The sequence below is a fragment of the Monodelphis domestica genome, chromosome 2 (assembly GCF_027887165.1).
Source record: "Monodelphis domestica isolate mMonDom1 chromosome 2, mMonDom1.pri, whole genome shotgun sequence".
NCBI lineage: Eukaryota > Metazoa > Chordata > Mammalia > Didelphimorphia > Didelphidae > Monodelphis > Monodelphis domestica.
Window position 1 is genome coordinate 99183532 of NC_077228.1, and position 27282 is coordinate 99210813.

The 27282-nt window shown below is 33.7% G+C and overlaps 1 protein-coding gene across 8 annotated transcripts in view; it reads left to right on the plus strand.

The window, feature by feature from the left end:
• Window positions 1-27282, plus strand: part of LOC100026505 (complement factor H) — a 179790-nt gene that overhangs the window by 78631 nt on the left and 73877 nt on the right. For all 8 annotated transcript variants that reach the window (XM_056815683.1, XM_007481000.3, XM_007480999.3 and 5 more), the window contains 6 exons: window positions 10067-10243; window positions 11333-11515; window positions 13977-14153; window positions 16112-16285; window positions 18435-18617; window positions 18853-19032. In XM_056815683.1, the coding sequence (XP_056671661.1) occupies window positions 10067-10243; window positions 11333-11515; window positions 13977-14153; window positions 16112-16285; window positions 18435-18617; window positions 18853-19032 (1074 nt within the window). The remainder of the gene's footprint in view (window positions 1-10066; window positions 10244-11332; window positions 11516-13976; window positions 14154-16111; window positions 16286-18434; window positions 18618-18852; window positions 19033-27282) is intronic.

Genomic DNA, 27282 nt, shown 5'->3' on the forward strand with positions numbered 1-27282 from the left:
TTTTACTTTCTACATTCATTAACAAGATTTCTATACTATTCTTTGTTAGTTTTTATAAAAGGTCCTTGTTGAGTGACAAATGATGAATGACTGGATGTCAGAGCCAAGTGATCAAGGGTAAAACCCACCATCTCAGCCGTAGAGAGAGAGTCAGCTTTCTAAGGAAGCCAGTTCTTTATAAGCTAGTGAAAATGAAAGAGAGAGAGAGAGAGAGAGAGAGAGAGAGAGAGAGAGAGAGAGAGAGAGAGAGAGAGAGAGAGAGAGAGAGAGAGAATAGAGATAGAAAAGCAAACACCCGAATGACTGGAACAAACCCTGAGCAAATGACTGCTCTGCACAATGATTTGAAGCAAGTTATTCCATTCATTATGACAAAGAGAAAGGTTTTCTTAGAAAGTAGGGTATAAGCATTACATCATTCTTAGGGGTTTAACTTTGTCACAGAAAATAGTTTATGAAAAGACTTTATCCAAAATACTTCTAAGGCATTTCTACAAACCCAAGCAAGTGAGGAATATTAACAATAACTTGGGGAATCAGAAGAAAAGAGGGTCTGGGTCATTTGGTCAAAATATTCCAAAAGCTTCTTTGGTAATCAAAATAATGAACAACTCAAGGATGATTATGGAAGAAGATTTCAGGAGGTGTCTTTATTTACATTACAGCTAGACAAAACTTTTTGAGCTGCTATTTTGAGGTCCAGTTCCTGAGGTGGAATCCCAGGAAACTCATAAGCATGTCTTTTATGGCTGCTTTTCCTTAGTGAATCTAATTTGTCTTTAAGTTTCTTCATATATTCTCACAGACCTAAAAGTTCTTTCAAAAAGGTTTATTACTTAATATTTATAATCAGAAAATTATATATATATATATATATATATATATATAATTTCCAGGAGTTTATTTGATTCCTTACTTTATTTTATCTATTAAGAATTTTCCAAACATGTAAAATTCTTATTATTATGTTACTATTTATATCTTCTTGCAACTTAATTTTGTAATACTCCACCTTACTTAGTCTACCAAAATCAGGAATGTCTTGTGAATTTGATAGACATGTGCTAGCAAATGACAAATCAGAAACAACTGACAGACCCCTGGGCTGTCCTCAGTCAAGCCTAAGATATCATTGGTACATGTGAGATGCAGGAAAGTGATGTAAAATCATCTGTATATTTCGCATCACTTCTTCTCTCCTTCCTCTTTGACGCAGAGAGGTGGCTGGAGGCAGCTTGCTGAAAATGTTGGCATCTTGGCATGGTGGATACTATTTTCCGGGTTTAGTGGTGAGTTTTCCTTGATACCATACTGGAGGAAGCCTAGTAACCTAGTAAGGTGATACTCTTTTCTGAGATCTCTCAGAGTTAGGCTGATTTTTTTCTCCTTTACCTTCCAACACTATCTTCTTAGAGAAAGCCTCTAATCTTCAAGGACCTTGTGGCTAGCCTGGCACAGGCTGGGTGGGAGAATCCTATACCTTTTCCCTCTCTCTTCTCCTTGATTTCTTTGCTATAGATTGATTAAACCACCATATATTTCCAAACTGACTTGGTATTTTATATGGGATATCCCCTGGTGACCAGAAATCAAATTTAGACTAGGTTACAACCCTAAATTATCCTTAACAATTTTCTCATTAAGAATTTAGATTTTTTGACATTTAGAAAACAGATGACTATATGCATATATACATAAATAACTAATATTAATATTGTCTTTTATGCTTCATTTCACTAAAATGTGACTTCCTTGTTTTCTCTTTTTATACAGTGAGTTTTTATTTCTGATACCATATGACAACTCTTGGTATTTTTTTGGAATCACCTGATGACTAGGAAAAAAAATTCTAATCTTGCCTTTATTCTGTTTATATCTTTGCTTTATATGTATGTTTCTTGTGGGATTTTGATATCTTACATTAACTCTCATTAGATTGTTTATTCTATTCCCATTAAAAGTTCTAAGATTAGGTTTAAATTTCCTCCTTTTTTCACATGAAGTACTTTTTTCTGAGTTAGAATGTTTTTGTTTTATTCTTCCCCTTTTAAGACAGTGCATTTAGGCTCAAGAAGATTTTCTATACACTTCAACAATGCTTTTCCCAAAGGCTTTCTTAATCTCAAACTTATCCTTCTGTCAGTGTTTTTCTACATTGTTGCTTGAAGTAATGTATAGATTCTTTTTCATTTCATCCTTTTATTTAGGTATCTAATTCTTCCCTTCTTTCTCATCTTCTTTCCCCTCCTCTGTTAAAATAATTCATTAAAAAAAACAAAAATAAAAAAAATCATTCATTCAAAATCCCACTTGAATTCTCTTTTCAATTTTCTCTTGTTAATTTTTTTTCTTATGGTCTTTTCTCTTAAAAAGGTTTGTTGATCTTGTTCCCTATTCTCCATATCCAAATTTTTAATCTATGATGAATATTTTTGTTTATTTGTTCCTTCTTTAGTTTCTTTTTATTTTTCATGTAATGAAAGATTCCAAAGATCTCTATTTGTGACTTCTCTTTTAAATATTTTTGTGTCATTTTATGTATGTCTATTTAGATCATGTTCCTCTATACCTTCAATTTTCTATTATGCTATTCTCTTAGAATATTAGTTTTTGAGAAAAGTATAAAGGTAGAGGCAACATCTCATGTTAGAAAGTTTCCACTATTCCAAATTCTTCCATCCCATTTTTTTTAATTTGGTCAATTTCAAACATTATTCCTTGATTACAAAAATCATATTCTGTTCCTCCTTCCCCTCTCTTCACCCTACCTGTAGTGGACACGCAATTCCACTGAATATTACATGTGTCCTTGATCAGAACCTGTTTCCATGCTGTTGATGTTTGCACTAGGATGTTCATTTAGGGTCTATAACCCAAATAATATCCACCTCGACCAATGTAATCAAGCAGTTGTTTTCCATCTGAGTTTTTACTACCACAGTTGTTCCTCTGAATGTGGATAGTGTTCTTTCTCATAGATCCCTCCGGGTTGTTCAAGATCAATGCATTGCCACTAATAGAGAAGTCCATTGCATCTGATTGTATCAAAGTATATCAGTCTCCATGTACAAGGTTCTCCTAGTTCTGCTCCTTTCACTCTACATCACTTCCTGGAGGTTGTTCCAGTTCCCATGGAATTCCTCTGCTTTATTATTCCTTTGAGCACAATTGTATTCCATCACCAACATATACCACAATTTGTTCAGCCATTCCCCAATTGAAGGGCATCCCTTTTCTAATTTTTGGCCACCACAAAGAACACAGCTATGAATATTCTTGTACATGTATTTTTCCTTATTATCTCTTTGGGGTACAAACCCAGCAGTGCTATGGCTGGATCAAAGGGCAGACAGTCTTTTAGTGCCTTTTTGGGCATAATTCCAAATTATCCTACAGAATGGTTGGATCAATTCACAACTCCACCAGCAATGAATTAATGTCCCAACTTTTCCACATCCCTTCCAGCATTCATTACTTTCTGTTGCTGTCATGTTAGATATTCTGCTTTTTGTCAGGTGATACCTCAGAGTTGTTTTGATTTGCATCTCTCTGATTATAAAAGATTTAGAACACTTTTTAATGTGCTTATTAATAGTTTTGATTTCTTTAACTGAAAATTGCCTATTCCTGTCCCTTGCCCATTTATGAATTGGAGAATGACTTGATTTTTTGTACAATTAATTTAGCTCTTTGTAAATTTGAGTAATTAGACATTTCTCAGAGGTTTTTGTTATGAAGATTTTTTCCCAATTTGCTACTTCCCTTCTAATTTTTGTTGCACTGATTTTGTTTGTACAATACCTTTTTAATTTGATGTAGTCAAAATTATTGATTTTATATCTTGTGACTTTTTCAAAGTCTTGCTTGCTTTTAAGATCTTTCCTTTCCCAAAGGTCTGAAATGTATACTATTCTGTGTTCATATAATTTACTTACAGTTTCCTTCTTTATGTTCAAGTCATTCACCCATTCTGAGTTTATTTTGGTGTAGGGTTTGATGTGTTGATCCAAACCTATAATCTCTCCTATACTGTCTTCCAATTTTCCCAGCAGTTTTTATCAAATAGTGGATTTTTGTCCCAAAAGCTAGGATCTTTGGGTTTGTCGTAGGCTCTCTTGCTGAGGTCACTTACCCCAAGTATATTCCAGTGATCCTCCTTTCTGTCTCTTAGACAGTACCATATTGTTTTGATGACCATTGCTTTATAGTATAGTTTGAGATCTGGTACTGCAAGACCACCTTCCTTTGCATTTTTTTCATTATTTCCCTGGATATCCTTGATACTTTGTTCTTCCAAATTAACTTTATGTTTGTTTGTTTTTTCTAATTCAGTAAAAAAATTTTGGTAGTTCAATGGGTATGGCACTAAATACATGAATGGGTTTGGGTAGGATGGTCATTTTTATTATGTTAGCTCAATGTACCCATGAGCAGTTAATGTTTTCCAATTGTTTCAATGTAGTTTTAATTGTGTAGAAAGTGTTTTGTACTTGTGTTCATATAGTTCCTGTGTTTTTCTCAGCAGATAGATTCCTAAGTATTTTATATTGACTAAGGTGATTTTAAATAGAATTTCTCTTTCTAATTCTTGCTACTGAGATGTGTTGGAGACATATAGAAATGCTGATGACTTATGTGCTTTTATTTTGTATTCTGCGACTGCTAAAATTGTTGATTATATCTACTAGTTTTTTAATTGATTCTCTAGGATTCCTTAAGTAGACCATCATATCATCTGCAAAGTGTGATAGATTGGTCTCTTCATTGCCAATTTTAATACCTTCAATTTCTTTTTCTTCTCTAATTGCTACTGTTAGTGTTTCTAATACAATGTTAAATAATAGAGGTGATAATGGGAGACCTTTTTTCACTTCTGATCTTATTGGGAATGCATCTAGTTTAACCCCATTGCAGATAATGTTGGTTGATCATTTTAGATTAATATTGTTTATTATTTTTAGGAAAGACTCTTTATTCCTATGATGTCTAGTGTTTTAATAGGAATGAGTGTTGTATTTTTTCAAAGACTTTATCTGCATCTAGTAAGACAATGATATGATTTTTTTGGTTTGCTTATGATATGATCAGTGGATAGTTTTCCTACCCTTGCAATCCTGGTATAAATACCGCCTGATCATTGTGAATAACCCTCGTAATGACTTGCTGTAGTCTATATAATTTGATCTAATTGTAGCTCTTAAAGTTGAAAGTTTGAGTAAAAAAAATTTCCCTTTTCCCTCTCTTTCTTATTTACCTTTTCATTTTTTCTTGATCTTTGTGTTTGTATATCAAAATTTCCACTTATTTCTGGTCTTTTCTTTACAAATACTTGGAAATCTTTTATTTGTTGAATGCCCATACTTTCCCCTGGAAGTATATAGTCAGTTTTGATGGATAAGTGATCTTTGGTTGAAGACCCAATTCTCTTACCTTTCTCAATATCATATTCCAAGCCTTGTGGTCCTTTAGTGTGGAAGGTGTCTTAGTTTGAAAATTCTTGAATTTGGCAATTACATTCCTGGCAGTTGTCTTTTGAGGATTTTCTGTAGAGAGTGCTCTATGAACTCTTTCAATTTCTATTTTACTCCCTTGTTCAAAACCATCAGGGCCATTTTCTTGGATGATTTCTTGTAGTATGATGTCAAGATTTCTTTTCATTTTTGGCTTTTCAGTTAGACCAATGGTTCTCAAATTGTCTCTCCTTGCTCTGTTTTCCTGATCTGTCATCTTCTCAGTGAGATATTTTATATTTTCTTCTATTTTGTCAGTCTTTTGACTTTACTTTATTAATTCTTATTGTTTTGCAAGACCATTGGCTTCCAGTTGCCTACTTCTGGTCTTTAAAGATGGGTTTTCCTTTTCATTTCAGTCTATCCTGTTTTTTGTGGCTTCCAGCTGTTTCTCCAATTGGGAGTTCTTGTCTTTTAAACTGTTATTTTCTCTTTGAACTATTTCCCTCTTCTCTTGCCAGAAGGCTTCCATCTTTTTGATCAGCTCCAATTTAAATTCTTCAAGAACTTGTGAACAATTTCTATTTTTTTGGAAGATTTTGGTGCATTTATTTAAATTTCCTCCTGTATTTCCTCTTCAGCCTGGGTTTTTCCTCTATAAAAATTTTTCGGGGTCAATCCCTTCTTGTTTTGCTTGGAGGGAGGTTGTTGTTCCTGGGCACAATTTTCCATCACTGTGGAGGTTTTTCCTTCCCTTTTTAGTCATAAATCTGAATTAGATGGGCAGTCTCTCTGTGTATGGAGTTAAGGGGCAAGGATTTTGCCTGCGGCAAGCTCTCGAATCTCTGCAGCTTCTGCTGTTTACTGCCCTTCCTTGTGCTATCTTCCTATGAGCACCTACAGTCTGTGCTCTTCAGCCTGTTGGTGTAACTGCTTACAGGGGTAGGTCTTTGGTGGTCTTATTCACCTCCCAAGGACCTAGAAGTGCCACTTTCTCAGTCTAGAGGTTCCCTTCACTCTCTCACTGATTCTGGCACGGGCTGGCTCTGACCCTGGATTTGTAGGTGGGGTGGGGAATGGTAGAACAGCTTACATTTTGGTGGGAGCTTTTTCACCCCCTTATAGTGTGGAAATGCCAAAATCCCATGTACCGTCAATGCTACACCCTACTGTAGAGTCCCTTCATTCTCATGAATTTATTCCTTTTTTTTTTTTTTTGGTCTTTTGAGGTAGTCTATATCGGTGTATGCTGAGGAGATGATGAGTCTTGTGCCTAGACTGCCACCATGTTTACCCAGAATGCCCCCTTCCATCCCATTTTAACCTATGACTTATTCATTATGATTTTCTTTCCTATCTGTTATAAGACTTTCTCTCTGTTTCCAGTCCTTCCCATTCTGGATTTATTTGGATTTCTGAGTCATTGGTTCTTTTCATCATCACAAATTATAATCCTCCCAGTCATTTATGACAAGAAGTATACTCATCAGACATCCTAATGTGACTGGATTAAAACAGATAGATTTATTTTTGAATAAGCAAAACTAAACAAAGAATATCTGTGCCTACTTTAAGAACTTCATTACCCAGTCTTCCAATAAAAGTATTACCTAATAATAGCCAAGAAAAACTTATAGTCAAATAAGTTTTCAGAAAAACGGACAAAATCTTTTTTACTAAATATTTTAGAAATTTCAATTTTTTAATTTTTGGTTACATTTTTTCCAAGTTTTCCCTTTCTCCCTCCCAATTTCACACTAAAGATGTTCAACTTTTGACATATCTCTACATGTGAAATCATATAATAAATACTTCAATACATCAGTTCTTTCTATAGAGGTAGATAGCATCTCCCTTGGTAAGTCCTTTGTAGTTCATTTGAATCTTTATATATTTATATTACTCAAAATAGCTTTACAATTCCCAGGTATACTTCAAATGATATCAAACTCATCACTAAATTCAACTTTTTATTGTTTTTAATCATTTCACCCTTCATTATGTCATACACATCTTTCCATTCCTTCCTAAAACCAACTTGCTTGTCATTTCTTATAACATAGTAGTGTTTCAGTATAATTGCAGGCCACAACATATTCAGCCAATAGGTGGACATGTATGTCCTCAATTTCTACATTTTTGCAATCAAAGAGAAAGCTACTATAGTTATTTTAAAACATATAGGTTCTTTTCCTTTTGCCTGATCACCTTAGGTAATAGATAGACCAAACAGGAATGTTGATGGGTAAAAAAGTATACAAACTGATTTATAGCAATTTTACCATAATTTCAAGACTGGATCAGTTTACAGTAGCACCAACAATGTACTAATGTTTCAGGTTTTTCACATTCTCTCCAAAATTTTACATTTTCCTCTTCTTTTATTTTAGACAATAAAAAATGATGTTTCAAAATTTTTACAATGAGCATTTATCAAATCAGCAAATATTTAGAGAATTTTTATATGTTTGTGTGTAGCTTTGATTTCTTCAAGAAAGTGCCTGTTCACATCCTTTGACCACTTATCAACCAGGCAATGGTTCACATTTTGACTCAGTTCTGTAGTTTTGTATGTTTTTGAGATATTAGGCATTTATTTGAGAACCTATCTCTGAAAATTTCCCCCAATATTCTGCTTTCTTTCTAATCATACTTACATTGGTTTTATTTATATATTTTTAATATAATGTAGTAAAAATTATCATTTTTTATAATATCTTCTTTTATTCCCACATCATGTATCCATTTTTGATCTTATCTTAGTACATGTTGAAAGACATTAGTCTACATCTAGTTTCAGACTGCTTTCAAATTTTTCCAACATTTTTTTACCAAATAGTGAATGCTTAATGCCAAAACTTGGATGTTCACCTTTGTCAAACATAATGTTACTATAATCTCTTACAACTATTTGTTGTACGTCTACTCTGTTCCAGTTATCTACTTTTCTATTTCATAGTATCAGATAATTTAGATAATTACTGCTTTAGAATACCGTTTGAAATCTGATAATGCAAGACAGCCTTCAATAACCTTTTGTTTTCATTATTTCCTTTGATATTGTTGACTTTTGATTTTCTAAAATATTTTTTATTATTTTTTCCTCATTCAATAAAAGTATTTTTGGTAATTTAATTGTTATGGTATTGAATAAATACATTCACTTAGATAAAACTGTCATTTTTATTATATTTGTTCTGCCTACACACAAATAATGTTTCTCTAGTTATTTAGATCTTATTTTATTTGTATAAAAAGTATTTTATAATTTTGTTCAAACAGATTCTGAGTTTGTTTTGGGAGATATACTCCTATTTTTAATTCTATCTGTGGTTAATTTAAATGGGTTGTCTTTTCTTGTAAGACATAGCTTTTGAAGTCTTTCACAACATGACATCAACCAATTTTCCAACCTCACTGAATGTTACTTCACATTCCATCCTCTTTCATCTTTCCAAACTGACCTCTTTCTTCCTCAATAATTTCATTCCATATCCCATCTTATGAATTGGCATGGGCCACTCTGTTATAAGGAAAGAGAGAATTTCAGTAGGATCTGAAAAGGATGCAGGGGCAGGGGAAAGTTCGAGAATTCTGCAGAAGTGACTGTTTTCTAACAGACAGTTTAGGAGAGGGTCCTGGCTTGGATCCTGGGGTGGACCTAGGAAACTTGGTGTCTCTTCCATGGCTGTCCTTCTGCTACATACCAACTTGTTCTTGTGTTATCCTGATAGCTGAGAGATATACCAACATCATCTGTTGGTGAGAACTTTCCCAAAGCCTGTTTAACTTCCTGTTTAACTTCCACCCTAATTTCTTCTATTCCTATCCAAGAGGATTTTGGTTAGTGGAGTGTATTTACATATTAGGGACTAAGATTTAAGGTAGTGATTGAAATGGCAGAGTAGTTATATAATCTTTCTCAGAAGATTTCCCATAAGGGATCTACTATAGATTGATTGGGAGGGTTAGATAAATACTATAGATCAGATTTATCCTCATTCTCTTCCATATATTCCTTTGTCTAAATAAACAAACAATCCTGTGTTTCTAAACCTGCTTATTTGTTATCTTGTTACCCATAAACTGTTGGCCTTCCCCAAACCCTGTGTCTTCTGATACTGGCCCAAAATATTATCTTGTGAACCTACAAACATCCATATAGCACCCTGGTTTATTCTATAACACTTATGTCAACTCTCATACACTGAAAGCTTTTCTTCATGATATTTGCCTCACAAAAGTCCTTGCTTCAAAACTTGGTTTGGGTATGACCTTCTACATACAAACTTTCCTGTTTTCTAAAAGGGCTTGAATCCTCCTTCCCAATCTACATTTTACTTTTTGTTTATTTATTCTCTTTGTATTTATCATATATATTTATATGTAATTACTGTCTTTGGCACTTTAATGAAATGCCTATCACAATATCTGCACATAAGTATTTTAAAATGTTTGGTAATAGATTGATAATTATCTCCTCCAACCTTACATGGAAACAATATTTAATGAATTTCTTTGTCCATTATAATTTATCTTCTTTTTTCTTACAGATGTGGTCATAAAACTTTACTCCTTTAACATTATTTCATGTTCAATTTGTTTATGGTCTACAGAACAGTGCTCCATTCGTTCAATACCAAATGGCCAATTTTCACCAAGAGAAGAAACGTTTAATGAAGGTGAAGTGATAACAGTTAAATGTAATCAAGGCTACAGTCTTCAAAATAATCAAGACAAAATTGAATGCACCAAAAAAGGCTGGTCTGTTGTTCCAAATTGTGAAAAGCTAAGTAAGTAACCCTATTACATTACCAGTTTTGTATCTATTTTATATTTGTTTTCAAAAAGCAAATCAGGTAGTAAAGATACCAAGAAAAGTGAGGATGTATAAAAGGTCAATGGAAGGTCTTTGCTATCCAGGAGTCTTAATAGTTCAGGTTTTTATCCTTATCCTGAATTTGTAATATATCACAAGTGGAGGAGAATTTATTATGCAAACAAAAATAGCAAAGAGAGATTATGACTTAAAAGGAGAAGCTACCTTGAATCAAGCAGGGCCAAGGGAATGAAACTTTGTTTACATTGAAAGTCCCTCTCAGGACTGGCAGAAGGCGAAAGGAAATGAGAAGAGCAAGAGAAAAATAAAGGAAAAAATAGTATGAATGCTTGAAAATACTAAATCATAATAATGTGCTAAGTTTGGAATCTTTAAGATGAAGTTGTTTGATCATTAAGGAAATTAAAAAAGCAAATCAGAAGGTAGCCCATCCCTTAAAGCCATATCTGGCTTTGTTCTTTTATTCACTTTGTAAGGTAAAATGGGTTTCTCTCTTCTACCCCTCACTTTATATGATAGTCATTGTTGGGGCTTGGGTACCATTCAGGGAGAACTTTTCCTACTTCTCACATATAAAACAACACTTGGAAGAGGAATTTCTTTTTGTAGAAGTAGGGTACTTTAGTGTTAATATTTTCAGTATATAAAATAGGTCATAAATCAAGGAATCATCAGGATATTTACTTGAGGTTTAGCTAACTGCTAATAGTAAAATATTCTGCAAACAATTGTGTCTACATTGATAAATCTTTCAGATTAATTCAGTTACTCATTCCATTAACCAGTATCCTATAGAAAAATAATTGTTTAACATAAAAATACTGTTTGACATTGAATTAATGGTCTTTCAAAGGAACTCTGAGAAAGTTCCCTATCAATACAAGCAGCTGTTAAGAGTTAATTTGTCTAGGTCAGCACTGAGTGAAGCAGATTTGTATTTTTAAACAAATTCACTTTTCATGCTATGGTTTTGTTTATTGCCTTCTTTTGAACACCGTTATGGGCTCATGTCTGTATTTTGCTTGTACTCTTCCCATTTCAGAAACATGTTCAGTACTCAGAATGAATTTCAATAATGGATTTTTTACTAATTCAAATACATATTACGTTGTCAATACAAGTGCAAATTATCAATGTAAAGAAGGATATGGAACAACAAATGGGGAAAAAAATGGATTTATCACCTGTGGAAAAAATGGATGGTTGGGTCAAGCAACATGCATTAGTGAGTACTTTAATATTTTAATTCTCCTCTACCTGAATGTAGTCAGGATAGATCTTCTAGAATGCCTCAATTCTAGGGTGAAAAAAGAAAGTGTTTCATTAGGAGCCATAAAAGGCAGATATTGTCCAGATAATTCTGTTTTAAATGCTTGTAAATGTCAAAGCAAGCTAAAATAGTGCAGTGGGGGCAGTGGGGGGGGGGGAGAATAACAGCACTAAATTACTATCTATGTACTTGGATATCTGATTCTATTCCCATTCCATTGCTACCTATCTGTGCAATTAGAGACAAATTATTCACCCTCTCTGGGTCGTTTTCTGATCTCTAAAGTGAGGAAGGTGGAGCAGAAATTCCCTTTCCCTCTTTCTTTATATGTATTGATAGGTGTAGCCCTTTTGTGGGAGAGAAAAATTCCTCTGTTGTATCCAAATTCTTTCTATACACAAATGTTCTTGCCTTTTACATGGGCTTAATAGAATTAACCAAAGTGAGTGAGGAGCTGCAAGAGATCCCTGATAGGTTATAGGTGCCACTGGATTTGGCTACTCATCCAGGTGAACTGCTCTATGGATGCTTCCCAACCCTGGTTCTCCAACCCTATATAACTGAGCACCTCTTCTCTGACCTCTCTAATAAAAAGAAAAGAAAAGAAAAGAAAAGAAAAGAAAAGAAAAGAAAAGAAAAGAAAAGAAAAGAAAAGAAAAGAAAAGAAAAGAAAAGAAAAGAGAAGAGAAGAAAAGAAAAGGAAAGAAAAGAAAAGAAAGGAAAAGAAAAGAAAAGAAAAGAAAAGAAAAGAAAAGAAAAGAAAAGAGATGATTATATGTAGTGTGATAATTATGGGAAGCTAAAGCAGGGGGACATGGGATGACAATCTTCATGTCCTCCATGGAACTAGCCAGATCCTTGTCTTTGTTCTCCTTAGTGAGGAATCTTGGAACATTATAACACTGCTGTAGAGTCATAGACACCTACATAAGTAGTTTTGCTTAAGACTTGAGCTCAGGCAGAATCTCTGTATCTCAGGGTTTTTGTTGATGTTGTTGCTTTTATCTATGGGTGTACTAATGCTTTGGGGGCACTGGGAGAATGTTTAGCATAGTGATCTTTGACTTTAGTCTCCTTTGACCAGGTCTTTCTACCAGCTTTGCCCCTTGCCTTCATTACATTCCCTATTTAGTCTGGCCTCTTAGAAAGGCAAATTTCTTTTAAATATCAGCTCAATTACTATATAAAGTCTGTTCTGATATCCTCTAACTCTAAGTGAATTTTCCTCCCAATAAATCTTAATTTTGTATTTACTTATATTGTGTTGTTGAGTCATTTTTCAGTTATGTCTGGCACATTGTAACCCCGTTGGAATTTCCTTTGCAACAATACTAGAGTGTCTCAGACATTTCCTAGCTATGTGACCCTGGGCAAGTCACTTAAACTAAATTTCCAAGCCTTCAGTGCTCTGAAGAACTCCAGCTGATTTTACTGATAAGGGACTGAGGCAAACAGGGTTAGATGAAATGTCTAAGGTGACACAGCTAGTACGTGTCTAGGGTCAAATTTGAACTCAGGAAACTATTTCCTGATTCCAGGCACAGTTCTCTACACACACACACACACACACACACACACACACACACACACACACACACACACACGCATGTATGCACACAAACTCTTTATATTATCAGCTCCTTTTTACAATTTTATCTCGTGGTAAGTACTTAATAAATATGCTACTAAAATAAGCTTAATTCAGATCAAACTCATTAGAGTCACACCAAAGGTTCCTATATTTGATCATTTTAGCTTGTGAATACATTTTTTCAAAGTAAGAAATATAAGAAGCATTTATCTATGATGCTCTCTATTGCTTAGAAGTCTGAGGAATAAATTTAGGTTCAGATTTTAGAATATAACTTTAACTTAAGGACTTGATATTTATATTTTACTATTAATTAGACTCTGCCTTTTTGTGGCTTATTACTAAGTATTTTACATAATAATACATAGAACTTGATACATGGATACAAAGCTGGAATGGCTCCTATCAGTCATCTAATCCATTCCTCATCACTTTCTTCAAACAGAAGAGCTAACTTGAGACCAAATGATATTAAATCATTTATTCAAAATAACTGTGCACACTTTTTAACTTTAGATTCTCCTAAAGAAATTGACATTCATATGAATTAGCTTCAACATTCTTTATCTAATTCACAGTATTAGGAAATAGATTCTAATACAAAAACTATGCAGTTGAAATAATTCCTAAAATGGATTCCTAGAAATTCATGTGTACAGGGGGAAAAAATGAAGGTGCTTCTTTTTTGCTTAATATATGGTAGTTTGTTGAATTTTCTTTTTTTGAAAATTTGGAATGAATATATGCCTGTCTGTGAAGACTGATTTGTTGAATTGAAAATATGTGCAGTTACATCAGAGATAATGTACTTTCTTTTTCATTTAGAAATTTGTGATATTCCACGATTCATAAATGCCAAACAAAAAGGGAATAAGACATTTCTTGAGCCTAGAGAAAGATTAGAATATGAATGCTTGGATGGATATGAATTTGGAAGTGGACAAACAAAAGGTTTCAAAACATGTTATGATGATGAGTGGCCTACAGTGGTTGAATGTTATGGTAAGTTACTGAAAAGGAGAAATAAACTAGTTACTCACCAAGAGTTGGTAGAGCAGCCCTTTCCCCCTTGTAACTCAGGGGAAGGAAAAAAAAAGTTCAGGAGCGACAATTAAACTCAGTTCACTCCCACTACCCTTTCTGCAGAACTTTTCCTTCCAGAGTCTTTCCAAGGGTTTGTGGCTAAATTTTCCTCTCTCCCTCTTATCAAATCTTTGCAGTTTTCTCTATCTCTTTTCCCTTATTCTTACATTACTTTTCCTGAGCTAAAAATAAAAACAAAATGTTTTATGGAGATTCATGAATTGGTAGATTCTTTGTGCTAATTTTTAATGAATAAAAATCATTTATTAAGCACTGTGTTAAGGACTTGAAGATAGAAATGAGAAGGTACATGCTCCCCTCTCTCAAATATACCACATTCGAGAAAGGGAGAAAGCTTATATATGAACTTTCAAATATAATACAGTTAGAAAGGACTAGTGGTCTTACAATTCATATTGAAACCAGATGTTAATTTATCTTCTTGTCATTTTCATCAATAGAACCAGGTATTTCATAAATTAGACCATTTGACAACATCAGTACTTTGTAGTAAGAATTGTGCTTTCTGAGTTTTTAGCCATCAATCCAGAAGAAATGGAATCTGCGACATTTAAAGAAGAGGTTGTCAGGCCAAATTTCTACAAATATATTATTTCTAGACGATGAAAGCTATTTCCTACATATTTATAATTGATACAAATAAATAGACTCTTAAAAAAAACATTGCTCTCCACCTTAAAATCAATATTATGTATTGATTCTAAGGCAGAAGATTAGTAAGACCCAGGCAATGGGGATAGTGTGGATCATTATCAAAATTTCCAAAATGTTTTGTTCTGGCTCCTTTAGGTGAGCACCAAAACCACTAGTAGCTTCTCTGGACTTCTTGTGGAACCTCTTCCTGAAGTCTCTTCAACTATAATGAATTATAGGTTTGGCAGTCTTGATAACTGCCAGCCACTTAGGTTTCATTGATATTTATTCCATTTTTGTTAATTAAACTGCCTTTATTTTTCTTTGTCATTAAGTTTTGCAGTTGGTATTTGAAATTACCAAACAGTTCCTATTTTTTTACTTTAGTTATATTGTTTTGTTACAAAACAGTTAATAATCTTTAAAATATGTGACTTCTTTGTGTTTCACTTTTTAGTATGATTTCAGAAGCCTTGAAAGTGTCACAGAATACTTTTTCCTTGGAAAATACATCCAGTTTTATATATCAGTGATTTACATCATGTCTAAATACAATTCAAAATTTGAAGCATCATAAAAATAAATTTTCATAAACATATCTTTCAGCATTATACAATATTATTGATTTAATGAGAATATATATTTATATATATTTATTATATGTAAGACTATGCATTATAAAATGAGAGATTGTGGTTTTGGATTTTCAACTACTTGATATATGATGTTTTAATTTACTCATCAGTCAAATGGGGGGGGGTGAACTATATGATCATTAACTTTAAAAACCTCCTTTTCCTTTTAAACAAACCAAAATATTATATTTTAAATAATAATCTGAACCCTATATTTTTGGACAGCTTCTTGATTTTGCCAACACTAAGATCCAACAGTGAGTCATTCAATTCTAACGCACTCATAAATAATTATCTATATATAAGTAATTTTGTTTCAAATGCATTCTTTCTCTTTCCACCTGCCTTTATGTTATTCAATATAATTTTTTAAGAAAAAAAGTGCCATTTATTTGCCTGCTATTTACCAAAAAAGTCTTTATGTAAAATTGCATGATATTTAACTAGATTGTAAGCTCTTTTAACATAGGAACTATTTCTTTTGATAGTCACTACTTGAAATTATATTATAATAAGTTACTTGCTGAGGAAACACTAAAACTTCTAAAATTAAAGCAATCATCCATTTTATTTTTATTTTACTTTTAGAAAAAGCATGCAGTCTCCCTATCCTACATCAAATGGAACCTAATCTCAAGAAAGAGAAATATCAAGTTGGAGATGTATTGACTTTTCGCTGTTTCCGTGGATTTAAAATAGCTGGACCTTCATCTGTGCAGTGTTATCAGTTTGGATGGTCCCCCAGGCTTCCTACATGCAAAAGTAAATATTTGTTTCACAAATTGGTGATAGCAAGAATGGAATTACTGAATATTTACCCTGGCACAATTTTTTTATCTTTGCTGTAGTTTTCATATTGTATATTTTAGGTCAGTATAGAATCATTTATATCTTCTTTAGTTAACCAAGAGGACAAATTAAAGTGTTATAAGAGAAGATATCTGGACATTCTTGATTGAGAGGATATTTCAACATTTAAACTTCATTGTTTGTAGAGAAAAATGCCTCTCCAAGGAAGCCAGTGGGAGTTGTGAGGAGTTTTCCTAGCTACATTGAGGTGCAAGTTGCGTTTATTGTAATTTGATGTTATATGTGAATTTGAGGATATTATAGGAAATATCTCTAAAATGTTCAAATCTATATTTTAGAACCTACACTCAATACACACATAGACTAAAATATTCAATCTTGTGTTTTCCTTTGACTATTCTTTTTTTAAATACAAAACTCCCTTGCTTTATCTCATGACCATCATGAATTTTTAACCTATCAAAATATCCAGCTCAGGTTCTGCTTTTAAAATGTGGTTGTGGTCAATATATGCCAATGAGGAAGAGGCAATAAATCCTTATAGGAATCCAAGAATGGTAATGATGCCACACAAAGGGTTTTGTTGGACTAAGATAAAAGCCACCTCTTTGGGTAGGGGAGTAAAGGAAGAAAAAATGGAGGATTAATCAAGGAACAGAGTGTGAACAGCAGATTATGAGAAGAGACTCATGTTAAATTGTCTCAATTGTTTTAGTAAAATATGAGATGAAATCCTCATCTGAGATGGTTTAAGGAGAAGATGGTATAGAAGCCCTGAGGAAACTAAAGATGACAGCAAATAAGGACCACTGAATAAAAAATTGATTTTAGAGAACCCTTGCTGTAAAGAGGGATCTGTTAAAATTAGATAATAAGTATTAGAAGAACATCTGGTTAGTATGGTCATATGATCTGCATTAGCTTTATTGAGTAGCATATGGGAAAGACTGGAGAAAATCTATATTGTCAGTAATTCACGGTTCTAAAAGTATTCAGTGAGACATGATTATACATTGGACAGAAATCCAAAAAGTCCGTAATTCTGCCAATTTAATAAATAGGAGCAATAGCTCTGTAGTAACCAAATACATAAATTATTCTGAACTAAGTATTTTTCTTGTTTATCTGAGATTAATAGGATTGGGAAATAGTTCAGAGAATGAATTTTAAGGTCAATGTTAACCTATTGCAATCTAAACTTGTATAAATGCAGAATGGTGATCTACTGATTTCTTATCACCAGTAAGGCAAAGGATTCACTAATTATTAGGAAGTGATTGATAGCTTTGTCAATATCTGGATAGATTCATTAGTAATTTGTTTTCAAAAGCTATCTAGACCAGATCCTCTAGGTCTAAGGAAATGGATCTCTTATTTGCATATTGTTCTTGGATTCCTAGATGATAAACAACAGGCCAAATTGGAAAGTTGATGACTTGTGTGGTTGATCATAAAAATGAGTGTGTAGAATGACTTCAATAAAAAGCTAAAAAATAATCACTAAAATTAATGTTAATGGAAGGATTTGATGTAGTCTCTTATGCTACTCATGTAATATCTGGAGAGGGAAGACTAGGTGGCAGTAAAGGCAGATGCATTTGGAGTTGGTTGAATAACTGGATACACAAAAAATATATTGATAATTTGACATCATCTTGGAAATAGGGTGCTAGAAGAGTTACCCCATAGATCTGTGCTTGACTCTATATTCTCTAGCAGTTTATTAGTGACCTGTAGTATACTTCTTCAGAGTAAGTATACTAAGCATACTATACTTACTATACTATATTTAGATAGTCTACTTATGAAATTTGCAGGGAACATAAAACTGATCATTATTGGTAGATAACACATTGGATAATAAAATGTAAGTGTGGCTCAGAGAGAAGAGTTCTACATCCAGATCCAGAGGACCCAAGGTCAAATTCTAACTCTGCTATTTAATTCTTCTATATTAGGCGAATCAGCTAAGCTCTATGGACCTCAAATGCAAAATCAGTGGTTTGGGCTCAAAGACCTTTGAATTCTCTTCCAACTCCAAATCAATGATCCAGTTATTTCATACTATTAAAAAGTTACTTAAATGGCCTTTCTGTTATAGTGGAAGTAAACTGTTGTGAGCAACCACCAGAAATTTTGAATGGCATAGCTAAGGACTCAAAGAAGAAAGTATATTGTCATAATGATGTGGTAGAGTATAATTGTGACCTTGGATTTGTAAGGAGAGGACCCAGGAAGATACAATGCAATGATGGAGAATGGACAACCTTACCCACTTGCATTGGTAATGAATTTTAAATTCTATTTTGAATAACTCTTTATTTTGTCCATGATGAGTAAGTATATATATATATATATATATATATATTATATATATATATGTGTGTGTGTGTGTGTGTGTGTGTGTGTGTGTGTGTGTACACATGCATAAATATATAGGAATTTTTTTTGAAAAATAATTATTTTGAAAAAAAAAGGAAAATAATTATTTAAGCATATTTTTTTTCAAATTTATATAGAGGAAAAAAAAAGATGTTCAGGAGTACCTGAACTTGTCCATGGTTATATTCAGACACCTGATCTGTCATATTCTCATGGGGCTTCGGTGGAATATGGCTGTGTGGAGAATTTTATAATGGTTGGAAAAAAGACAAGCACATGTATTCATGGACATTGGACACAGCCACCGACCTGCATTGGTAAATAAGACATTTTCACTTAGAGATTTGATATTGTCAATAGTTTTATTGTCAACAAACATAATCATTTGTGATTTTTAAAAATTATGTTAGCAAAAATCTTCAAAGGTATAATTAACATGTCTTTTTTCTTCCCCTCTCCTCAGCTAGATCCCTGTTGAGTTTAACATAAATCTATACCAAATGAGATGTGTATATGGGTGTGTGTCTATGAGTGTGATTGTGTATTCAGCCTCCCTATATCTGATTCAGACAAAAGTAAGTTTTATGAGATGACTACTCCCTCTATTTTCTTACCCATGTTTGTATACTCTATATCTCAGGTACCCTTCTGGTGTGAGATAAGTTTGACTTTACCTCTTAGTTACCTTACCAATATAATGCCATTTCTTTCCCAATTTCTTCTAAAAGAATTAACACAAAACAAAACTCTCCAAGGATGTCTGTTATCTTTTAATATGATTTTGTCTTTTTTCCTAAATGATTCTGAAAGACATTAGAGCTCTCCAAGAAAACAAATTTCTTTCCTACTATTATAATGTAAATAATTCATCCAGATATATATATTTCTAATCTATGTCTGTACCTTATTATAATTTTCTAGAATTCCATATTTGAATTGTAAAATGTCCAGTAAGTTTGGTCATTTTCAACAGAAATGCTTTGAAATTCTTTTATAAATAATAGTTCTTTTCCCCCTTCCTTTCTATGAAGTTATACACAGTTGTGGCAGATAGTTTTAGTCTTTCTTCTAAGCATTTGTCATTTGTCTTTTATTTTTAAAAATACCCCCATGTTTTATTTCTCTATTATATTGATTACTGCCAACTCTTGTGTAATCATGGATAATATAACTATTTTTGTGTGGTTATGGTATTTTTTCTTTAGGTTTGAAGCTTTGAATTTTGGCTATTATTTTCCTGGGTGAAATACGTCAAAGTATTCCTTTTAGGGAGATATTAGTGGATTCTTTGTATTTTTACTTAGTCACCTGGTGCCAATACATCTAGCTGGTTTTTGTTTCTGATTTCTTTTTTATTTGATTTCTTTTTTTTTAATTTGGTCAATTCCAAACATTATTCCTTGGTTACAAAAATCATATTCTATTCCTTCCTCCCCTCCCCTTGTAAAGATTAAAATTTAGGGGAGACTGAGGCAGGTAGAAATTAGTTTATCTCTGCAAGGAGTATTATATTTTTAGAGGTTTATTAAAAGTTAAGGATTAAAGAAAATACAGGATAAGGAAAACGTGCCTAAGCCAGAGAGGCCTACACAAGACCTCACCTACATTATGGAAAGAGCCACGTCTGCCCAAAATGCAAGTCCAAAAGAGCTCAAAAGCCTTTGCAATCAGGTTACATACCTTCTCGATCTCGGCCCACCTCAGAATTCCGTGAGATTACAAAGCATTTTGGGGAAGTGGAGCAAGGGCTTGTGGTAATTGAAGTCCAGAGTTCAAGTCCAATTTTACATTCCCCCCCATTTGATCCTCTGGGAAGTAACATTTCCCCAAAGGATCATAAAAACATAATCAATTTAAAGATTACAATAATTTGAGGATTAGAGAAAAAAAGGACAAAACCAATAAAGGCTGGACGAATTGACAAAAAGTCAGTTGGGAGCAGTCCCCTTTGGCATGAAAGTATACATACAAATAAATGTTCAATCAACCATACCCAAAGTTCAATTTTGTGCAACTTGTGGTCTGGAGGCTTCTTCATGGTGGCTTCCCCAACAGTTCAGTTCTGGATTCAGAGAGTTAGCATCTTCTTTACCTAAACTTCTTCTCAAAAGGAATTTAAACCTTGCAATTTAAATAATGATATATTTTTTTACATTCCCACCATTAAGAGGGTGATTAAAAAAAAACAGGATCACTTAGGGATGCATGGCTGAGGTATGAGGTATATGAATCAATTGGCAAGAGATATTAAAAAGATATCAGAAAAATCCAAAGGAAAAAAGAAAAAAACTCTGGATGAAAATATAGACTATCAAAGTCTTATGTGAAAAAATTCTAAGTAAAAAGAAATATAAATCTATAGCAGGTCCTTGAATCAGGGTCCAATCAAAATGATCTAAGCAATGATGCATTTACCCAGTCAGTAGCCAGGACTACAGAAAGGTACCACACTATGAGAGGTAGAAAACAGGACCAGATTATCAGAGCCAAGGTTTCAGGGATACTGGTCTGTGAGTATCTTCAGAGTGAGTATGGACACAAGGAAAGCCTATGTCTAACAATGTTAAACACAATAACCTCGAGTCTTCACACTAGGTTCAAGACCTTTGTATTGGATTGGAAGTGCATCAATCGATCCTGGATTGGGTTTTCTTTGGCCCTGTGCAATGGCTCTTTTGTGTATGTTTTGTCCTGGAATCAGACAGAATCATTAAGCAAAGTCCCATAATTTTTAAAATAATTAGTGGCATCGTTTTTATAGTCTCTAGCTTTTTAGGGCATGCATTAGCAAATCTATCTTAAACTTGTAGCACTGAAAAGTCAGAAAGTTAAAGAAAATCTTAATGCTGGTGACATGTGCTTGAAATATAAAAAAGAGAGAAAAAACAAATAGTATATTGCACATGCAAAAACATATAGTAATAAAAGAGCTTTAAAAAATTAAAAATATAGTTTATAATCCTTGACACACTGTGTCAGCTAAGAAAATAAAGATTACAAGACTTTCTCACCAAAAATGAGATCCATTTCCTCTTAATGTCTGGCCATGATCACTGTGAGTATGGAAAATGAATTGAACAGTAGTATAATTTTCGTTTTTAAAGAATAGTAGTACAAATATGTAGTATCAATATCCCCAAAATTCTCAATAATCCAATTAATTACAATAGCAAACAAACACCCTATCATATTTCACATAAGTTGCTGTATGACATTTTTAAAACCTATGAATTGATGGATATTTGTCACAAGTTTTTAGAAACTTAGCAATCTTTCAACCTTGGTATTTAAACATATTTTTAAACAAAGTAAAACTCATCTTGAGTTAAGAACATAATCAAGAAATCTATATATCATTCTGGTGCAAGTAAAGTAATGAGCTGAAGAGTATAAATGAGAGATGCTCCTTTTTTTTGGAGGCTTTTTAGGGATACAAATGCCCTGAGATTAACTGCCCCAACTTCCATTCACATATTTAGAAATGCGGGAAGGTTGGGGATTATAAATAAATGTCACTTCAGCTACTGTAATGGGCCTTACCTCATGGTAGGGGCAGGCAAAAATGATGAGAGATTGTTAAAAAATTACAAAAATCATATTTTAAAAGCCCTTAAAATCATTGAGATATTTAGCATATTAGATTTTCCAAAGTTGTTTTAGCAATTGTAACCAGTTCTGAAGTCCATCTATCCTCAGCAAAATAGAAAAAAGCTGTTTTTTTTCATATATGAGCTTATTCAATAATATTTGTTCAGCACAGTTATAGGGGGAAAAGAATTTTAAAAGTAGTCAAAACTCAGGACATTAAAATGAACAGTATAACAGAATAATACTGAATCCAGTAATATATGAACTTAAAATCACAAACTTATATCTTAAACCAAGCAAATATCAAAATGCAATAGAAATACAGAGATTTTTTATAAACCATTGGAGTCTGAAATGCCTTAAAATCTAGCCTTTAGTCTCTTTAATGTTCTTTGGGTTTTTTTGGTTTGTTTGTTTGTTGTTTTTAATTATCCATTTAGATGCCTGTTGTCTAAAGGCAGAGTGGTAAGGGCTAGACAATGGGGGTTAAGGGATCCATCCAGCTCCCCACAGATGGGAAGTATCTGAGGCTAGATTTTAACCCAGGACCGCATGTCTGTAGGCCTGGCTCTCAGTTTGCTGAGCCACCCATTTGTCCTTTCAAAGTTAAATCTTTGGGCTGAATATTTCTTCTGGCACACAGGTGAAATCAAAGAAATTACCAGGACATTCAAAAGGTATCCTTTTAAACAACCCATTGCTTTTTAAGTTTCTGATTGAAAAATCTGTTTCTTCTCCTCTCCCTTTTTTCTCTCCCCTGCTATGATCCCTCCCCCTGCCCCAGTCCACATGGAGCCCAGGCCGCCCACGTGGAGCCAATACCTCTTCCCCCTTTTTGTTACCAGCCAAGGATCTGGGTTTGTTGGGCATGCAGATCACCAGGTGATTGCAATCTTGGTTGAATCAGGTGGGCCAGGTGAACGAGAGAAGGATCACTGGGGTGGGCAGGGCCAGGACCAGAGCCGGAGCGCAGACATGCAGGGCCAAATGGAGCAGGCAGCTGGGGTGGGCAGTCCAAAGCATATGGCCAGGCAGGAAGCCTTGAAAACATAAAAAAACCTCAGCCAGAGAAACGTGGCTCAAAAAAAATTTCTAGGCACTAGCTATTAAAACTGAACTAAAGATCAGAAAAAAAAAAAAATCAGAAGATTGAGATATTTCGTTTCCCCAAAGTGGTTAAGCTAAACTGTAAAGATTAAAATATAGGGGAGACTGAGGCAGGTAGATAGTTTCTCTCTGCAAGGAGTATTATATTTTTAGAGGTTTATTAAAAGTTAAGGATTAAAGAAAATACAGGATAAGGAAAACGTGCCTAGGCCAGAGAGGCCTACACAAGACCTCACCTACATTATGGAAAGAGCCACGTCTGCCCCAAAATGGAAGTCCAAAAGAGCTCAAAAGCCTTTGCAATCAGGTTAAATACCTTCTCGATCTCGGCCCACCTCAGAATTCCATGAGATTACAAAGCATTTTGGGGAAGTGGAGCAAGGGCTTGTGGGGATTGAAGTCCAGAGTTCAAGTCCAATTTTACACCTTCCACCCTTCTCGTAGCCAAGGTGCAATTCCACTTGGTATTACATGTGACCTTGTTCAGAACCTATTTCCATATTGTTGATGTTTGCATTAGGATGTTAATTTAGTGGCTATATCCCCAACCATGTCCCCCTCAACCCATGCAATCAAGCAATTGTTTTTCTTTGGTGTTTCTACTCCCACAGTTTTTCCTCTGAATGTGGATATTGCTCTTTCCCATAGATCCATCCAGATTTTTTAGGATCACAGCAATTCTACTGATGGAAAATTCCATTACATTCAATTGTACCTCTGCGTACAATGTTCTCCTGGTTCTGTTCCTTTCGCTCTGCATCACTTCCTGGAGGTTGTTCCAGTTCCCATGGAATTCCTCTACTTTATTATTTCTTTTAACACAATAGTATTCCATCACCAACATACACCACAATTTGTTCAGCCATTCCCCAATTGAAGGGCATCCCCTCATTTTCTAATTTTTGGCCACCACAAAGAGCACAGCTATGAATATTCTTGTACATATATTTTTCTTTATTATCTCTTTGAGGCACAAACCCAGCAGTGCTATGACTGGAACAAAGGGCAGACAGACTTTTAGCACCCTTTGGGCAGAGTTCCAAATTGCCCTCCAAAATGGTTGGATCAATTCACAACTCCATCAGCAATGCATTAATGACCAGACTTTGCCACATCCCCTCCAGCATTCATTACTTTCCTTTGCTGTCATGTTAGACAGTCTGCTAGGTGTGAGGTGATACCTCAAAGTTGTTTTGATTTGCATCTCTCTGATTATAAGATATTTAGAACACTTTTTCATGTGCTTATTAATAGTTTTGATTTCTTTAGCTGAAAATTCCCTATTCATGTCCCTTGCCATTTATCAATTGGAGAATGACTTGATTTTTTGTACAATTAATTTAGCTCTTTGTAAATTTGAGTAATTAGGCCTTTGTCAGAGGTTTTTGTTATGAAGATTGTTGCCCAATTTGTTGCTTCCCTTCAAATTTTGGTTACATTGGTTTTGTTTGTACAGAAACTTTTTAATTTGATATAATAAAAATTATTGATTTTACATTTTGTGATTTTTTCTAGCTCTTGATTGGTTTAAAAATCTTTCCTTTCCGAAAGAGCTGACATGTATACTATTCTGTGTTCACAAAATTTACTTATAGTTTCCTTCTGAGTTTATCTTGCTGTAGGGTGTGAGAGGTTGATCCAAACCTAATCTGTCCCATACTGTCTTCCAATTTCCAAAATTGTCTTTTATTTTATCAAATAGTGAATTTGGGTCTCAAAAGCTGGTGTCTTTGGGCTTATCATAGACTGTCTTGCTAAAGACACTCACCCAAGGTCTATTCCACTGAACCTCCTTTCTGTATCTTAGCCAATACAAGATTTTTTTAATGACCACTGCTTTATAGTACTGTTTGAAATCTTGCACTGCAAGACCACATTCCTTTACATTTTTTTCATGATTTCCCTGGATATCCTTTATTTTTTGTTCTTCTAAACAAATGACATTATGTTTTTTTCTAATTCAGTAAAAAAGTTTTTTGGTTGTTTGATGGGTATGGCAAGAAATAAGTAAATAAGTTTGGATAGGATGGTCATTTTTATTATGTTATCTCATCGTACCCATGAGCAGTTAATGTTTTTCCAATTGTTTAGATATAGTTTTAATTGAGTAGGAAGTGTTTCATAGTTGTGTTCATATAGTTCCTGTGTTTGTCTTGGCAGATAGATTCCTCAGTATTTTATATAGTCTACGGTGATTTTAAATGGAATTTCTCTTCCTAATTCTAGCTGCTGTGATGTGTTGGAGATATATAAAAATGCTGATGACTTATGTGGGTTTATTTTGTATCCTGCAACTTTGCTAAAGTTGTTGATTATTTTCATGAGCTTTTTAGTTGATCCTCTAATACTCTTTAAGTAGACCATCATATCATCTGCAAAGTGTTATAGCTTGGTCTCCTCATTTCCAATTTTAATACCTTCAATTTCTTTTTCTTCTCTAATTGCTACTGTTAGTGTTTCTAGTACAATGTTAAATACTAGCACTGATAATTGGCATCCTTGTTTCAATCCTGATCTTATTGGGAATGCATCTAGTTTATCCCCATTGCAGATGATGTTGGCTGATGGTTTTAGATATATACTGTTTACTATTTTTTCTAAAAGACCCTTCAATTCCTATACTTCCTAGTGTTTTCAATAGTAATGTGTGTTGTATTTTGCCAAAACCTTTTTCTGCATCTTTTGAGATAATCATTTGATTTTTGTTGGTTTGCTTGTTTATATAGTCAATTATGTGGATAGTTTTCTTAATATTGAACCATCCTTGCATTCCTGGAATAAATCCCACCTGATCATAGTGAATAGCCCTTGTGATGACTTACTGGAGATTTTTTGCTAGTATCCTGTTCAAGATTTTTGCATCTATGTTCATTAAGGAGATTGGTTTGTAGTTTTCTTTCTCTGTTTTTGACCTGTCTGGCTTTGGAATCAGTGTCGTATTTGTGTCATAAAAGGAATTTGGTAGAACTCCCTCTTTGCTTATTATGTCAAATAGTTTTTATAATATTGGAATTAGATGTTCTTTGAATGTTTGATAGAATTCACTGGTGAATCCATCCGGCCCTGGGGATTTTTTCTTAGGGAGTTCTTTTATGGCCTGTTGGATTTCTTTTTCTGATATGGAATTATTTAAGAAATCTATTTCTTCTTCTGTTATTCTAGGCAATTTATATTTTAAAAATATTAATACATATCACCTCGATTGGCATATTTATTGCCATGTAATTGTGCAAAGTAGTTTTTAATGATTCCCTTAATTTCCTCTTCATTGGAGGTGAGGTCCCCCTTTTCATCCTTGATGCTGTTAATTTTCCTTTCTTTCCTTTTTTAAATTAGATTGACCAGTACTTTGTCTATTTTATCTGTTTTTTTCAAAGTACCAGCTTCTAATCTTGTTTATTAGTTCAATAGTTCTATGACTTTCGATTTTATTAATTTCTCCCTTAATTTTTAGGATCTCTAGTTTGGTTTTCTACTGGGGGTTTTTAATTTGTTTGTTCTGAAGTTTTTTGATTGGCTTTTCCAATTCATTGTTCTCTGCCCTCCCTAATTTGTTAATATATGCACTCATGGATATGAATTTTCCTCTAAGTACTGCTTTGGCTGCATCCCAAAAGGTTTGGAGGGATGTCTCACCACTGTCATTTTCCTCAATGAAGTTATTAATTGTTTCTATGATTTCTTCTCTAACTAACTGATTTTGGAGTATCATATTATTTCATTTCCAATGAATTTTTCATTTGGCTCTTGTTACAAGGGAATCACTTTAAAAGACTGATATATATTAATTTAAGGTCGCCAAGGAATCAGCAATGTAATTCCTAAATGAAAACTTAAGTCAGCCGTCAATCTTTTATGGAGTTTAATTACAA